At 41.0% G+C, this 17,292-nt stretch overlaps 1 protein-coding gene and 2 long non-coding RNA genes across 11 annotated transcripts in view; 2 read left to right on the forward strand and 1 right to left on the reverse strand.

Moving 5' to 3' along the window:
• Positions 1-52: 52 nt before the first annotated feature.
• On the forward strand, positions 53-13,092 carry LOC104651416 (uncharacterized). Of its 7 annotated transcripts, none has more exons than XR_744887.3 (4): positions 53-141; positions 5,379-5,565; positions 8,768-8,905; positions 10,089-13,092. It is a non-coding gene; the product is annotated as an uncharacterized LOC104651416 (long non-coding RNA). The 7 variants fall into 7 exon arrangements; XR_012516601.1 differs by having other exon boundaries at positions 54-141; positions 3,074-5,565; XR_012516600.1 differs by having other exon boundaries at positions 56-141; positions 3,043-5,565.
• Positions 9,433-14,180, reverse strand: CDKN2B (cyclin dependent kinase inhibitor 2B). The gene is made up of 2 exons (XM_003928114.4): positions 13,666-14,180; positions 9,433-11,144 (listed from the first exon to the last, which is right to left on the reverse strand). Exons 1-2 carry the CDS (start codon positions 13,819-13,821, stop codon positions 10,884-10,886), a joined length of 417 nt encoding a protein of 138 aa, XP_003928163.1. The 5' UTR covers positions 13,822-14,180; the 3' UTR covers positions 9,433-10,883.
• Positions 14,181-14,194: 14 nt separating this feature from the next.
• Positions 14,195-17,292, forward strand: part of LOC104651417 (uncharacterized) — a 207,517-nt gene continuing 204,419 nt past the window's right edge. For all 3 annotated transcript variants that reach the window (XR_012516605.1, XR_012516606.1, XR_744888.3), the window contains exon 1: positions 14,195-14,639. This is a non-coding gene — a long non-coding RNA (uncharacterized LOC104651417). The remainder of the gene's footprint in view (positions 14,640-17,292) is intronic.

Raw genomic sequence — 17,292 nt, forward strand, 5'->3', positions numbered from 1 at the left:
TTTGAACAAAAAGCCGCTCCGCTCCTCTTCTAGATTTGGAAAACTAGCGAAATTAAATGAAACCGCTGCACGCTTCTGACGCGACATCTGGACACGGCGTGGCGCTGCTGGAGCCGCGGGCCCGGCCCGGCGGCGGACTCGGTAGGTGGAGTCGCACCCCGGGGTCCCAGCTGGGTCCCGGCGCCCCTTCCCCTCCCAGCTGCCTGCGTCGCCCAGGGCGCCGGGCTGGGACTAGAAGCGAGTCCTTTGCATCTAGCCCGTTTTTGTTTTCGGTTTTAACCTTCACGACTCTGCAGAGCATCTGAGCGCTTCTTCCTCTTTCCTCTTCCCCACACCCCCCGCCCCCCGCGCTCCCCTCCCCCGAGGGCCGCTCCCCTCTGGTCGCCGCGTCCCGGCGTAGGATGGTTGTCTTGGCGACCGCTGGCTGCAGCCGCCTCCCCGCTCTGCCCGGCGCCCGGACACCCGGACACCCCTCGATCCGGCCGCCTGACACCTCGGCGGGCGTCCCCGCTCCTGTCTCCCCCTCCGTGTCCCCCCCACCCCCACTTTTCTTATACATCACTGATCCTCTCTGGACTCTCTCCCTTCCTCCTTTCTAGCTGGGAGACAGGAGAAGCGGTCCTGTCTGGGAACAGTAAAAGCAGGGCAAGGAAAGGAAGGAGCGGCAGAAAGGAGGGGTGAGCCGAGGACACTGGGGCGGCCCGAGAACGCGGCGGAGCCGGGTCCTGAGCGCGGTCTAGCGAGGCTCGGCTCTGAGCCAGGAGCTCGGACGCGGGCTCGCCGGCTCTCCGCGCGCGGGAAGTCGAGCCCAGGACGCCGCCTTCAGGCCGGCGCGCTGACCCGGTGCCCCGACCCGGAGCCTGCAGTCTGGACGGATCTGTCCCGAGGCTCGCGGGCTGGGGGCCGCGGCCTGAGTGGCTGGTTGTGTGCCAGAGGATGCGGGACTAGGTCCAGCTCCCGGAACCTGGAAATGTGGCCGGCTTCTCAGTGGCTTCCTGTTCTTGCGCTTGGGCCTAGTGGCCTAGTTGAAGAAGTGGAACCACAGCGTGAGCCGACCGGGCCTTACAGACGTCAGGCTTGACCTTACGTCAACCCCCCCGACCCCCCCCCCCACCCGCACCTTACACGGGAGGAAAGTGAGGCCTGCGAAGGCCCAGCCACCCACCTAAGGCAGTGCTGTAGCCTAGAGGAGCCGCGAACTTCTCCTGCCCCATCCCCCGCCCCATCACTTGACCTTGCTGCCGAAGCTCTATCCAAACCCAAGACAAAACGGGGCCTTTTGGATGAAGTGCGATTTAGCGATCACTCTTACTTAGCCACTCTAAATATCTATTTAGATGTTTACAAACAGACCTCACCAGTAGGTAGGGTTCACTCAGAACTGACCCAACACCATGCTTTGTGCCCGGGCCGCTTGCCACCTGTCTGTCTAGCATGACTGCTCTTTCTCCCTCTTCACAAGGCTAGCTCTTTCTCCTTCAGGCCTCTTCTGAAGTATCCCCCTCCTCAGAAATACTTCCTTTTCAGGCACCCTCATACCACCGTGATTTTTTCCTTTATGACATTTAGGATGAAGAAATTGTCTTCGTTATGTATTTTTGTTGTGTAGAATGTCAGCTCCATGGGAACCAGATCCTTCTTTGTGTCTCGCTCTGCACCTATGACACGCCGCCAGCATTCCCCTCCCCCCACCCCACCGGAACCCGGCCTCTGCCTCTGTACAAGGGCATTCGGTTTTATGTCCTGCAAAGGAAGGGCACTTTAGAAAGGGTTAGTTAATCCTGAAAGAAAAATGATGCCAGATGCCAGCATCGTGTCATTTAAAGGAGGAATGGGATGGGGGCGGTGAGAGTTTCTTGGGCCTAGACAATATGGCTAGTTGTTCCAATAAAGCATGGTGGGGAGAGAAGAAAAGGCACTTATTAAACGTCTCTTGAAGTCGCTATTTCAGTCAGTTCTCCAGGGAAACGGAACCAATTGTTTGTGTGCCCACACACACATATGTATACGTATATACACACAGTCATGGGTTTGCTTAACAGGAATACATGCTCAGTCATGTATCTTTAGGTGATTTCATTGTTGTGCATACACCATGTACAAACCTACATGGTAGGGTCTTTTATACACCTAGGCTATATGGTATGGTCTGTTGCTCCTAGGCTACAAACCTTTATAGCACGTTACTGTAGTGAACAGGTAATTGTAATAAATAGTTTTATATCTAAACATAGAAAAAGTAATATGTTGTGCTCCAACTTTAGGACAGCTATGGCATCACTAGGGGATAGGAATTTTTCACCTCCATTATAATCCTATGGGACACCACCAATATGTGGTCTGTGATTGACTGAAGCATCATTATCCAGCACATGAGTGTGTGTGTGTGTGTGTGTGTGTATATACAATTTTATATATACCTAGATTATATGTCTGAACACACATATGGGGGGAGAGGGAGAAAGAGAAAGGAGACTTATTTTAAGGAGTTGTCTCAGGAGATGGTGGGGGTTGACAAATTAGAGACCCAGGGAAGAGTGGATGTTGCAAGTCTTGAATCTAAAGGCAATCTGGAGGCAGAATTTCTTCTTCCTTGAGAGACCTCAGTCATTTCTCTTAAGCCCTTTAACTGCTTGGATGAGGGCCATCCATATTATTCAGGATAATCTTTTTAAAGTCTACTGACTTAAATGTTAATCACATCTAAAAATACCTCCACAGCAATATTTAGACTGATGTTCGACTAAAGAACTGGATACACAGGCAAAATTAACCATCATATTATCCCATCATGCCTGAGGGGTTCTCTGACCCTTAGTTTTCTGACGATCAAATTTAAATTGAGGGATCTATATTTATTGGGCCCATATAGTTTAAAGTATAATCATTTTGTCTCCACGGGAACTTGCCATAGGGATAATGTTAATTGCTTAGGTCAGAGGAATGCTGTCTGAATAAGAGGATAATTATATTGTAAGCTTTCTGTTAAAAAAATGTAAATATTAAAATTTGAACATATAAATTCTGTCTTGGTTTTCCCAGCTGCTGCCGCCCAACACCTTTTCTCTTTCAGATGCAGTATGCAGGGGAATTCTAAGTTTAGTATTAGTTTCAGCAAAATACAACGATGGAGGTGACTCTCTAGCATAACAATGGGTATGTGGTATTCCAAAACTTTTGGAATTCGGAGTGTCTTTTGGCTATGTGCTCTTCAAAAAATTAGTAATGAAGAACTGGGTATGTACTTTCACTTATATTACTTATTTTATCCTCACAGTGGCCTTTCAAAAATTGGGATTATTACCCCTGTTTAACAGGTGAAAAGAATGAGGCCTAGATAGGCTCAAATCTTGAACACTTCATCACCAGGAAAAGCCAGGGATGAAATCATCAGGTAGTCCTTTGGACTGCAAGCCTTGTGCCATTTCTTTTGTCCTTAAGGCCAGAGTCCACAGGGAACGAGTTATCGGTGGGTCACTTATGCAGACAGAATCACTGAATATTGGAACTTTCTTGGGTTCTCTTCCATTGATCTAAAAAACTAAGTTAATTCTCTGAGTGTTTTTTTTTTAACAGGGGTAAACAATTTTCTGTTTTAGATCAGCAGATCCACCCCATAGGCAGAGATAGGAGAGAAAAATCTTACAGAATATTCCTTGTCTCGTTCTCCTCCTACCCCAGCTTAATGTCCTGTGACACTAGCTTTATCCCTTAGGTAACTCTTGATTATCCAAATTTCATGAGAAACTTTCCTAACAGTACACATGCTTAAACTCAAAACCCCAAAGTCATAAGAAAAAAGACACTATAAGCAAGATTAAAAAACAATTATTTGATCATTGTCAAAAGATTAATTTCTAGACTATATAAATAGATAATCCAGTAAAACAACAATCCAATAAAAAGGGCAAAGAATATAACAATTTATAGTAGAATATGTGCAAATGGTCACAAATAAATGAAAAGATAATCTTACTTGTTAATAAATGTAAACAGAAACAATCGTATATAACCACAATTTTGACAAAAGGAAAAAAGACTGACAACTTTGACAAAGTTGTCAGAAAACAATCACTCTTACGATTACAACTTGGTGTAATTGTTTTGAAAGGCAGCATTACAATGGTTATCAAAACTGTATGTATATATAGTTTTGACTCAGCTATTTTACTATTTTAAGTATGTAAAGATGTACAAATAATGTATTGAAACATATATATACATACATAGTATATGTTATACATAGTTCATATGTTATATGTTCATGTTTGTATATATACTTATATACACCCTTTAACTCAGCAATTCTATTCCTACAACACACATATGAAATATATATAATACATATGTTTATATACACATATGTACACATGTACATGTAAGTATGGGACATATACATATATATGTACACATATATACATACGTGCATGGATACATGTATATGGATAGATTTTACATGCACAGACATACAGAGATGTACCTTCAGCTAAAGCAATTTCACTCCTATATAAATTGCTACAGATAACTTGTATAAATATGCAGAAATGTTTCTTTATAGCAGTGTGTATTAGCATAAAAAAAGTGCAAGAGAGAGAGAAATGATTGACGTACTTAAAAGGAGACCAATTTTTTTTTTTTTAAGTTAGGCCTCATTCATAAAATACAAAACTGTGAAGCCATAAAAAAATAGTGAAGTACATCTATCTGCACTGACAATGGAAGTTGTCAAAGATCTATTGCTAATTAAAGAAAGCAAATGACAGAATAATGTCCCATTCGTGTTTTCCAAATATGCGTGCTGTGGGAGAGGTGTTTGCAATTATATGCACTTATGTTTCTGCAAAGATAATTAAATATTTGTAATAGGGGTTACCTTTGGCTAGTAAGAGTGAGGGTGGGAAAGTTTCAGATTTTTGCTTACTGCCTTTTGCTTTCTGGACTGTTGGAAAGTTTACCATGAGCAAGAATTATTGAATAACAACCATAGGAATGCTGGGGCTCAAACCTAGAGATCCTAATTTTGTAGACCTGGAGCTGATCAGCCAGTCTAAATTTTAAAAGATCCCCATGGGTAATTCTGACATAGAGCCAGGGTTGAGAACCAATTTTCTTAAGTGGAAGGGGTTTTAAACTTCTTGGCCTCAAATGACTGCAGAGGCAAACACCATTCTTGTGTAGACATAAGACATACTTCGGAGCAAATGTGGAGTAAAGTGTTATGCTTCCCTAGAAAGGGGATGACCTTGAATCTTTCTGTTTATGATGGTCTTGAAACATATTAGAAACTACTAATTTTGAAATAGGCTTATTGTGATAACTAAATATCAAAGACAGTCCAGAAATGAGCAAGTAATAGAGGATGATCAAATGTTTTTCAGGCAATATTATAGGTGACACTTCAGCAGGAGATTCGCAGGATGAAAGGGTACCTCTGTCCTCTAGGAAAAGTGATAGAGCTTACAAACTCATAACTCAGATGGAATGAAGAGTCATGCTGTTTACATCTTTCCAACAGTCCCCCTCCAGAAGAAAACTCTGTGTTGACAATCATCTGCCGACTTGTCTGTAAGTTTATAAACAGAATAAACTGTTTATTGTTTTATGTTTATGTATTATTGATTATAAATATATTCTAAAGTATATAACAAACAGTAACACTATTTGCAGCTTAATTAAAGAAAAAATGCAATTATTTATACTAAAAGAGAGAAACCTGAAGAACAATGGATAATCCTTACATATTTGGTTTGGGATTATATTGAGAGCCACCTAAATACCAGACACTCATTCTTGGTCCTGACTCTTGCTCTGTTACCCATAGCTCAGTACCTAGTAACTAGTGCAGAAAAAAGTGTAATGGAATTATGAGGAAGACCCAGTTTTTAGCCAAGACTAAAAGTTTTTAGCTAAGGAAATAGAAGAATTTGTGCACAGATAGAAGATAGAAGGGAATTTGTTTAAAATAGAATGGAGACCTGGAGGTCATGTAAGACAAGATTCTCATAATAGAGAGCATTGATAATGAGAGGATAGATAGATTATGCATTTGGGGAAGAGGCCAAATACAAGAAATAAGACATGGTTTACTTACTGTAATTGGTCTTAAAGTTTTGAATGGAACTCTGTTGTAAAATATTTTCTGTGCCAGTGCTGACTCCATTTATCTACTGGAAGTCTAATGCCAGGGGCTTCTGAGTGGGAAGCGGATTAATAGGTGGTTGGGGTCCTTGGTAAACTTCTAGTGTAATGGGGATCCCTGTGAGGTAGTCAGCAAGTCATCCTAATACATTGTTCTTAGTTCTATTTCCAGCAAAATCTTAGTTTTATGTTTATTCACACCTCAAATTGGTAAGTCAGGCTTGGTGCTTATTGACTCATACATTAATTTACATTACTGTTCTTAATGTACAGTATGTGCCAGTTACATATTAGCAGCACCAGTGTTCAAATTTTCTTTTATTATGTAATTAACAGGTTCTATATGTGAAAGTTACTGTGTTTCTATAAAATGAAGTTATTTCTTTTCCTTATGCAAGGAATGATAGTAAAATCTTCTGAGTAAGAAGTTTAAGAGGTAAGAAAGGAGTAATTTCATTTGGATAGATGAAATGGAGAAAAGTTTTATAGAAACTTTTCAGCTATGAAGGATAATAGTAGGGATGTTACATGAGTTTGCACTCATATATCGAATTAGTTAAAGAATGATTGTGGGACTCTAGGTCTGTCTTCCAGTTGAGTCCTGGTTTCCCTTTCCTTCATTCCCTCTTTCTTACCTGTTGTTATAAATAGACTAGGAAGATATTGAAAGTATTCAGGCTCAACTGTTGCTCCTTCAAATAATTTCTAAAATTAAAATTTTCTTATTTTCATATATATGTGATTGTGTATCTAGTTATCTATTTGTAGCTTAGTAATTGGACACTGTGAATTACATCAGCCTAAGCATTATTTTCCAAGTTTTCATCAAATTAACTAGTTTCTGTTAATACTGAAAATCTAGTAAACGTGTCAGAATTTGGTTATGATTAGTTGCTGACATAAAACATGAGGTCAGACCTCACTGTACTTAGAAGATTCTGGCTTTCACATTTGCCCCAGAAGGCAGTTCACAAGAGTGCTTCTTCAGATAATGTTTCTAAGTTTTGCAGAGCATTAATTTTACTTGCTCAGCTTTTGATAGAGTGGCAGTGTATTGAACATTGTAAAAATTATGCCCTATGATTAAAAAATACATCTCTGGTAAAGCATAAAAAGAAAACGAGCATATATTTCACCATTTAAAACAATTGAGGGAGTAATTATAGAGTCAGCAAAAAGAGAAAAAGAACCCTATTGACTATTACATATCAATGCACGCACTGTGTTTTTAATATTTCCAAACAAGGGAGGGCAATGTAGACTCTCAGTGTAAGTGTAAATGAAATCAGTTGTATACATTTGTTGAAGGGCAGTTACCTAGCTTCATAAGATTAATTATTTGGCCCTAGACACTATATTGTGCTTGCCATACTAGGTAAATAAAGTATCATGAAAGCATTCCTAAGTATACATTTTCCCAGAGTCGTTTGAGGTTTTATCAGTCTCAAGCTTTCCTCTTGAATCTGTTTTATTCCTTAGTTCTGAAATTACTAATTTTGACCATTTAAAGCACGAGAAATTTTACATAGATTTTGCTTTCATAGCAAAACACCCTTAAAAAATTCATCCGCTTTGGTGAAAAAAGACAAAAATGAAGCCAAATGAATATTATTAAATTTGTAAATGTATTTAACTTTACAGACCTTCTTGGAATAAATGTCAGGTAGTAGAATTTGTACAAACCTTGATAATGTCTTAGATTTAGATATAGAACTTAACAGGTATATTTAATTTTCTGTAGTTCCACAATGGAGCCAGAAACAGGACTCATAAAAATAGTAACTGTGTTTTTGCATGTATCTTTCAAAGTGAATAACAAATTTAACAGTATGTATTTCTTCAGGCTGTTGATGAGACAGCTAAACCTGTCTGCCAGGTGGCTTCAAAAATGGAATTAATTTTTACATGGCATTAATAAGTTACTATTTCAGTACAACCAGGTGGTAACTGATACTCAATAATGTTTTAGATTTGCTTTATACCAAAAAAAAAAAAAAAAGGAAAAGAAAAAACTAACAAAACAAAACAAAAATCAATGTAATATAGTACTGTGTAATCCGCAATAACATTTTTTTTTAAGTTTCCCTTAATATCAGGTTGTCATTAGGAAAGATTCCACAAGTTATGAAATCTTTCTAGAAATGAAGTAACATGTTTCATATCTAATTCAAGGGATAATTTTTCATGACCCAGTATCATGCGACTAGCAAATTTAAACATCTTGGAATTTTAGACACAGAGGTCAAATTAAGGGATTTTATAAATCAAAAGGGAGATTTTAAATTATCAATTGACTTCTTTTATACAGACTGTTTTCTAGGAATTGTAAAATACTGTAACTTTAAAAATATTATTCTTGTAGCCCATAATGTTGAGTGCTTAAGTGATAACTAGAATATTTTCTGTCCCTGTGTGTGCTTTAATTTGAAAATGGAGGTTCCATTATCCTTGTTCCAAAATTTTGGGTTTTTATAGGTGTTTTTTTGGGGGCTATTCTCCATATTGTTGACATTTTAAAATAGATTTGAAACAAGCTGTTTGTATTTACCAGAAGTTAGAGAAAGAAAAGCCTCCTTAGGAACTTATGAGGGAGATCATTGTGTATTTCTGTTTTTTTTTTTTCCTTAAGTTATCTTCATGTGCATCATTAATGATTTTGGAGGACATGCTGGTGCGATGGGAAGAAAAGCAAGACAGCCATAATAGGCTTTTGAACCAGAATGCACTTACTTTTTGCATCCATGGAACGAATATCTTCTGACCTTTGGCAAGTTATTTGATTATTTCTTTACCTCATTGTCTTCATCTGGGAAACAATACCTATCTCTCAGGTTTCAGTATTAAATGAACAAATGTATTTTAATGTATGCCTGGTACAGATTATATGTCAATAAACATATCCTTTCTCCAGTGACATATTCTCTGATTCTCAACTAACTGTCCCCAGAAATATGTTCGTTTTGGGAACAGGAATTGTTAAAGCAGTGAAGAGTTGTGTGTTTATAGCTCAAATGTACTCTTCTTTACAAGTCTCTACTCTCAAATTACTTTTTTCTGTTTCTTTTTGCCTCTTTTAAATGTGTAGTAGAATGAGCATTCAGAAGCATAATACATGTATAAATTTTATGTTTAATTTTCTGTGGCATATGTAAGCAGTTTTTATAAATTGTTGGTATTACTTATAAATAATTATTACAAATGTTGAGATAAGGGAACCCCTGTGAACCTTTAACATTTCTCAGGAGTTAGGGGTAAATCCATGAACATGTATTTTTAAACCTAATTACCCACCTCTTGGAGTTCAATCTGTTAGTTCTTTATTAAAGCAGTGAAGTATCAGTTTTTTTCCAATGATATAATAAGCAACACTGGAAATTAAATCCCAAAGCAGTACATCTTTAGTTTGTTCAGTAGATAGTAGGACATCCCACAAGCCATCATATATTTACAACAGTTTTTACACTCAATCTATTTTTTTTCAGCAGTCTTTTGGGAAATATCCCAAGATAATTTACTACATAAGTGCATCTATCTTCTAAAAGACATTTGGAATATTTCTTAGTCTGACCTCTGCACTCTGAGACACTCTATAAAGGAAACAATCAGAAAAAATTAACAAAGAAATAAAGAAATTAACAAAGAAATTAACAAAGAAATAAATAGGTTAAAGAGAAAGCAATCTAGGAGTTTGCACAGAGCTTGCTACAGTGCCATGGCTACATTTAAAAGCTGTAGTTCTTCCTCACATTTTAACTGAGAGCCACTAGTTATAATGTTATCTAAAATCTCCCCATTAAATAAGACAGTTACTGAACAACTAAAAAATACAAAATATCGGAGAAGCAAAAAGTAGCAATTCATGCGCACTCACGCTTGTGTGTAAGAAAGAAAACGTTACAGTTAACCGTTACAATCGCTCTCATTCCACTTCACCATCTCATCCTACACAGTTTGCCTCCGGACGCCGCGGTAATCTCTCCTCAGTGCAGTAAGAACAAAGGCCAACACCCTCTGCAAAGGTGTTCTGCAGCATCGTAGTCCAGGGATTTTAGGACGACGACGACGATTTTTGGGGGTAGATCTGTCGTCGCTTGCACGTCCTCTCTTACCCCTCTGCTATCTGGTGGAGCTGGGCGCGGGTCCCCAGGGCTTCCAGAGAGTGTGGTTTCTGTTCTGGACTTGCTAAGCGGCCAAACTAAAGCACCGATCACTTACTGAAGCCCACCTCAGCCCTCGTCCACTTTGTCCTCAGTCTTCAGGTTTTCCTTTTTCCCCGCTAGGGCCTAACCTGTGGGTTCACCAGAACTCCTCAGCAGACAGTGGGGTGAACGCATGGACTGCTCCCACCCAAATGCCAATCACGACTGTCTCCCACTCGGCGCTGGAGTCATCCGTTGGAAGATTAGTAGCCGCCAAGGTTGGTCAAGGATTTCATATTCACTTTCCCTGAGAAAACCCTGAAAAGCAAACGACACCTGAACTTCACACACTCCTAAATATCACTGGAAATCCTCCTGTGTTTGGCTTTACGGTGACTGTCGAGGGCTGGATCCAGGAAAAAAAAAAAAAAAAAAGGTATGGAAGGTTATTCCCGGTCTGCTCCCCCTTCCTGCCAGTCTCAGACGGCTTGTAGGTTTACAGGCTTCCTGCCGCTCTCCTTTTGCAGCCTTCATCTAATTCGGTGGGAAGGGGTGGGGAATTGGGGAGGAAAATAAAGTCGTTGTGGGCGGCTGGGGAACCCGGCGTCAGTCCCCCGCAGCCGCGCGCAGGTACCCTGCAACATCGCAGTGACCCCGCTCCTCAGCCAGGTCCAAGGGCAGACGGCCCCAGGCATCGCGCACGTCCAGCCGCGCCCCTGCCCGGTGCAGCATCACCAGCGTATCCAGGAAGCCCTCCCGGGCAGCGTCGTGCACCGGTCGGGTGAGAGTGGCAGGGTCCGCACAGTTGGGCTCGGCACCGTGGAGCAGCAGCAGCTCTGCTACGCGAGCACTGCCCATCATCATGACCTGCCAGAGAGAGAAGAGTGGTCAGAGCCAGGGTGGAGTCAGGTGTGGGAGGTGCCGGCCGGGGTGAGGTGGGCGGAGCCATTCAAACAAACACCTATTTGTGAAGTACTGTATCCACCCAGTGCAGAGGTGTTCGGGTCTCTGGTGTCTGGTGTTTCTTCATTTGCTGATGCAATCTGCTTTCTCACCCAACCTTCAGGTTATACTCTACTCAGTACAAATTAAATGCCATTTTATTCTCTAAACGTGCAGAGACAAGCAAGTTGATGGTAATGTGATGATCGTCATTGTGGAAAACAAATGTTAATTTCCATCGGAACATGTGAATCTATTTTGTTAAATGATTTATAGGCACAGTTAAATTTATTTGGCTTTTAAAAATTTAAGTTATTTGCTTTGCTGACCCTTCCTTCATAATCTAGGTCTCAAAATATTTACTAGGAAGCCAACTACTGTTTGTTAGAAGTTGGGAGTAATGGTTTAGGGGAGAAAATAAACCACTGCGTTTTAAAAACAAAGTTTAGTTCTCAGCAAATCCTGCGTGGAAGGCTTTTATCTTGTGTCTGTGTTCATAAACAGATTGTAGTGTGATAATTTGAGCCAGAGTTGGAGATTAGAAGGGAAAAGTAAATTAAATCATGCCAAATGTTATAAAATTGTGAGAACAAATGATTTTTCTTAAACAGTTCATCATTTTAGAGTGTAATATATTTAATGTAGTCTAAAACTAACAATATATTTATATACTATAGGATTTTACAATAGCTAAGATTTTACAACGTTAAATAGTAAATTTGTAGGCCTGTAATCCCAGCACTTTGGGAGACAGAAGCAGGCAGATCACCTGAGGTCAGGGGTTTTGACACCAGCCTGGCCAACATGGTAAAATCCTGTCTCAAAAAAAAAAAAAAAAAAAAAAAAATTAGGTGGGAGTGGTGGGCCTGCCTACAGCCCCCAAAACTTGGGAGGCTGAAGCAGGAGAATCACTTGAACCTTGGAAGGTGAGGTTGCAGTGAGCTGAGATCGTACCACTGCACAGCCTGCCCAACAGAGGCCCCGTCTCAAAAAATAAAAAATAAAATTAAATAAAAAGAGCTTGGATGTTAGCAGTCAATCAGGATGATGCATAATTTAGAAAAAGCGTTTTGCAGGAGTAATCCTATAGCAGCCATTTGTGTACATGAACATTATGAAAACATTTGCTGACATATTTTAAGTTAATTATAAGACAGTTTTTGGTAACTAAATGTCCCAAATCAAGTTATGGGTGTATGTACTTTAAAATGTACCATTTAATTGAAAGGCAGTATACTTCTCATGTTTTGTTTGCTTGTTTCATTAATATTAGAAATGTTCATTTCCTCCCTTGAAAACCATGATAAGTTATAAGGGTATTTTCCATAGAAATATGTAAAGCGATATAAGGGTATTTTACATAGAAAACAGAGGGGGAAAATAGCTGTTCTTAGTATTTCAGAAAATAGTGAATTAAATATATAACTTGTTTTTATAATTATTAATAGAATTTTGTTTTTTAAGAACCACTTTACAATATTTTTGCTCCTTTAAAATATCCCTTATTTGTTACACTACTATTCTAAGAATTCAAAAGAAATGGAAACTTCTTTAAAATCTACACTGTTAACAAGATCCCTTAGTATTAGCTTAGTTCTGGAGGGTGATAGTGAGGTGAATACTGAATATGACCAATAACCAGCGGAAAAGTACGAAAGCGTTGTCCTAAGATTGTAAAAGAAATTAAAAATATCAGCACTAATTAAAGCAGGATTCGTAAACATTGAATACGAGTACTTTAACAATGAAGATAAAGATACATTATTTATGAAGATCCTTTGCCACTCAAAAAGGACCTAACAGTTGCTGCAGGAATATTTTTGTAATCTGGGCACTGAATATGATAATTAAATGAAAAATCTATAGAACTATATGTATATATTTTTCTCTTATGCGTCATTTATAAGACATTGCTAACATAAAAAGAACTAAGTACTATGGTTGAGGAATCCAGCAGTCTCATTCCTTTGAATTCAATTAACCTTTATGAGAAAACAATACAACAGATTTCATATAATAGCTTAAAAGTTTACACTGAATTTTTTCCATGTACTATGATTTTGTAGAATTCCTTAAATCCAATCCAGAATGTATAACTTAGGTTAGTTATCTGTATCGTTGAAAGCAGGCAGACAGGATGGTCTTCCTCCCCAAATAAACTTTCCTTTTCTCCTTTTTCCCCCAATTCAATCTATTCCTTGCATCTCTGATCATGAGATGGCAGAAAACCATTTTTTAAAGAAAAGCTGAAACAGAGGGTTTTTCAATTTCTCTCTTTAGGATTTTTGTTGGGTAAAAGCCTGTTTTACGCCTGAGCTGCACACCTCCGGCCAATGGAGACTGCCGTGTAAGTCTACACCGGCGATCTCGGTTCCAGCCCCGACCCGCCGAGGCCGCGCCCGCGTTCGCGCGCCCCCTACCGGCGAGGCCCCGGGGCCCCAGCTACCTGGATTGCGCGCCTCCCAAAGCGGTTGATTCCGTTGGGATCCGCGCCGGCCTCCAGGAGCTGTCGCACCTTCTCCACTTGTCCCCGCGCCGCGGCGCTGGCCAGGCCCTCATCGCTGCCGCCCTCGCTGGGCATGCCCTTGTTCTCCTCGCGCATTCCGCAGCCCCCAGACGCGCAGCGGCCCGGATAATCCACCGTGGGCCGTAAACTTAACGACACTCCTCCCTTCTTTCCCACGCCGCTCCGGCGCACTGTCTTCTTCCTGGGAGAGCCGGGCTCAGCCTCATTCCCCTCCGACGTCCGTCTGTGGCTTGCGGCCCCGTGCAATGGCAGAGCGGCGGGTATTAGCTCCGGGCTTTTCCTGACGCCCAAGAACCACCCGGCGCGACTGGATTGCTTCTGGGAAAAAGCGCCTCGCGCGGCCGCAGCCGAGCTCAAAGCGGCTCTCCCGCAGGGTGCGGACGCGGCGCGGAGTCCTCACTGCCCCGCCTCGCTCTGGCAGAGTGGGGAGCCAGCCGGCAAACAATTCAGTTTTCAGCTGGGCCGAGGGGCCTGCCTCTCCCCACCCCCTTAGGCTCCGCCCCCTGCCCGCCTGCTCGCGGGGAGGCGGGGCCCGGCCGACGCGTCAAGTTGAGGAAGCCCGCCCAAAGGTGCTGGGACGCATGCGCCGGAGACTGGGCCCGGGAGCCGCTGCGACGCCGGCTGCACAGCTAGCTGGATGTCCAGTAAAGCCAAGGCTAAGATTTTGGGAATGTTGACCCACAGCCCTCAGCTTCTAATTCCCAGTGGGCGGAGCAGAGGACTTCTGTTCCTTCAGCCGTAGGCCAGCTGGTTTCACTGGGGAGATGTTGGTGGCTCCCTTGTGGCCGAGAGAAAAGCACTGAAAATAACTCCGTATTTCTTAAGATGTCTGAAAGCGACAGCTCTGCACCTGTCATACAAGTAAAATTCATCCCAGGCAGTACTTGAACCTCGTAAGTTTCATATCTTGTGTCAACCTTAGTAATTTTCTTTTGGACGTGTCTTCCTGTTTGAATTAGTCAACCATAAAAATAGAGAAGAGTCGTGAGAATCCTGTTTTGCATGTGCCTTTAAATTCTTTCCGTCTTTGCATTATAGATATAAAGCTCAAAAAAGAAAAAAAAAAACTAGAGATCGAGTGGCAACCTGGAACACAGAAGACAAAAAAATATTTATACTTTAAGAATCCGAGATCCCAGTTTCATCATATTTGTACAGTAAATCTTTGTTTGCACTCTTACCTGTTTAAACCCACTTTGTCAAGCGTTTAATTTTTTATTTATCGTGAGTAGTAAAGGAAATTTATGCAGTAATAATGAAACATAATAAGAGAAGGGTGTGGTGCTGGGCCTGTCATTAAACAGGTTGAACCTGTTATTAAATTCTCTTCTGAAGATTTAAATGCCAAGTGCTTTTTTCCCCTTTCTAATCTTCCTAGGTGAGGTTGAATTAACATTTATTACTTTATTTAAAAAATTTCAGCTGATGCTACATTGACTAGGAAGAAAACCGCAAATTATGGATTTGTTGCCTAAAAACTTTGGTGAGGAACTACACAAGTGAAGCTCTCCTTACAGTGAACAATTTTTATTTACAGAATCATTTTGGTTCAGAGTGCTGAGGAAGACGAAGTTTTAAAAGGAGGGCAATTGGTTGTATATTGCGAAATGAGAGTCTCCACCTGTTTCTTCTAGAATACCTCAGCTCTGACGACTCATCCCCCAAATCCCTGTAGAATGAGAGAAAGCTTTCTTTTAAAGGCAGTGGTGCCCATTGAAGTGGTGGTTAGGGCTGAAAATCTGACAGATCCTCAACAGAGCTGAAATCTACCTGGACAGGGAAGGGAACTGCTTAACATTAATAACAATTTCTTTGTCTTTACCATTCAACCTCCATTTCCTAGTCTTCAGTTTCTTAATACCTCTACCTTTCACTTTTATTCAAACTTCCATGTTTATCTGTAAAAATGCCCTTTTATTTGTTGATGTCCACTCCATTTTTAGATTTGACTAGAGGAACCAAAGTCTACTTCTGGGTGAAACACATGAACAGATTGTTTTTGTCTAGGAAATCAGCCCCCATGCATAGTGTATTGGGGATAACAGATGTGTAGGTACAATAGGAGAAAGAGGAAGAAAGATGGGCAGTGGGAAGCAGGAGCCTTTAAAATGAATGACATTGGTTCTTTACCATTCACCCTGAGGGGCCAAGCCACTAGACTGGTGTGGTGGATGTGGTGGCAAAGAAACAGTCGAGAATATCTTCATCAGAAAAGCCTAGTTACTCCAAAATGTAGTGCACAGTCAAATGCAACAAGGAAGGTTGCCTTTTTGTTATTGGGATCTTTTCTCTCATAGATACAGTTATTAAGTTTAGTTCAAAGTAAGTAATGCAGCATGTCTTATATCCCGAGAAGTTCCAAGTTGAAAAAGACATGAGTCCTCACTTTTAAGAAACTCTGTAGTGGCACTAGAAAATAATAAATAGTTTCAATTTAATGTATTTAAAGTTACTTTACTGAGATATATCTACAAGGTGCTTTGGAAGTAAGGAAGACTGGAACCTAATTTAGAGTGAGGGTTCAAGGAAAGTTTCTAAGAGGAGATGCCAATCGAAGAGAGTTTTCAAAGGAGGCATCAGAAATGAATGTTTCTAGAGGCTGGGTGCAGTGGCTTATGCGTGTAATCCCAGCACTTTGTGAGGTCGAAGTGTGTGGATCTGGATCGCTGGAGCTCAGGAGTTTGAGACCAGCCTGAGCAACACGGCAAAACCCTGTCTCTACTGAAAACACAAAAAATAGCCGGGCGTGGTAGTGCGTGCCTGTAATCCCAGCTACTCAGGAGGCTGAGGCAGGAGAATCGCTTGAACTTGGGAGGCGGAGGTGACAGTGAGCTGAGATCGCACCACTACACTCCAGCCTGGGTGACAGAGTGAAACTCAGTCTCAAAAAAGAAAAATGATTCCTATGCTCTTGCTTTGACCTTTGAGTTTCTCTGAAACTTATCAAAAAAATTAGGACAAGATAGTCTGAGCGAATTCCCGAGCCATTTCTTAGGTGGTAAATGTGTCTGAAAAATGAAAACTGTTTGTAGTTGATAGGGAAATGGAAGATAGTGTTCTTCTTTGACGGGAGCACAAAGAATGGTGATAGGGAAAGAACCAATGGGTGAGTATAATGACGAGACAGATGTGGGAGCTTCGCTAAGCAAGTCGGCTGAAAAACAACTTTGGGTAGGGAAAATGGTGCCGGGGGCCTTCGCGCTTACTAGCACCACGGACAGCGCTTTGCTTATACTCACACGCCTGGGTGGTCCTAACCTGCTCCAGACAGAATTCTAAAGCTTCAAACTTGATCTTTCAAAGCCCCTTTTCTCCATCAAATAGAAAGGACATATATGGAAGCTCAGTGGATTTCTTTGAAAAACCAACCTGTTCAACCTGATTTCCAAATATGATTAGATTTTATCTAATAATCCCTGTATAAAGAATATCATATAATCTATATTTAGAAGAAGAGAAATACCACTTATTGTGTACTCTGTCCCAAGTGCTTTACAACTGTTCGTTCGTTCGTTCGTTCGTTCCTTCCTTCTTTCCTTCCTTCCT

Source organism: Saimiri boliviensis, chromosome 2 (assembly GCF_048565385.1).
Source record: "Saimiri boliviensis isolate mSaiBol1 chromosome 2, mSaiBol1.pri, whole genome shotgun sequence".
In the NCBI taxonomy this organism is placed as follows: Eukaryota; Metazoa; Chordata; class Mammalia; order Primates; family Cebidae; genus Saimiri; species Saimiri boliviensis.

Excerpts from the sequence above, each read along its gene's own strand:
- CDKN2B (XM_003928114.4), bottom strand. The coding sequence starts at position 13,821 with ATGCGCGAGGAGAACAAGGGCATGCCCAGCGAGGGCGGCAGCGATGAG. Across the intron at positions 11,145-13,665 it reads TTGGGAGGCGCGCAATCCAG|GTCATGATGATGGGCAGTGC; the intron begins GTAGCTGGGGCC and ends TCTCTCTGGCAG.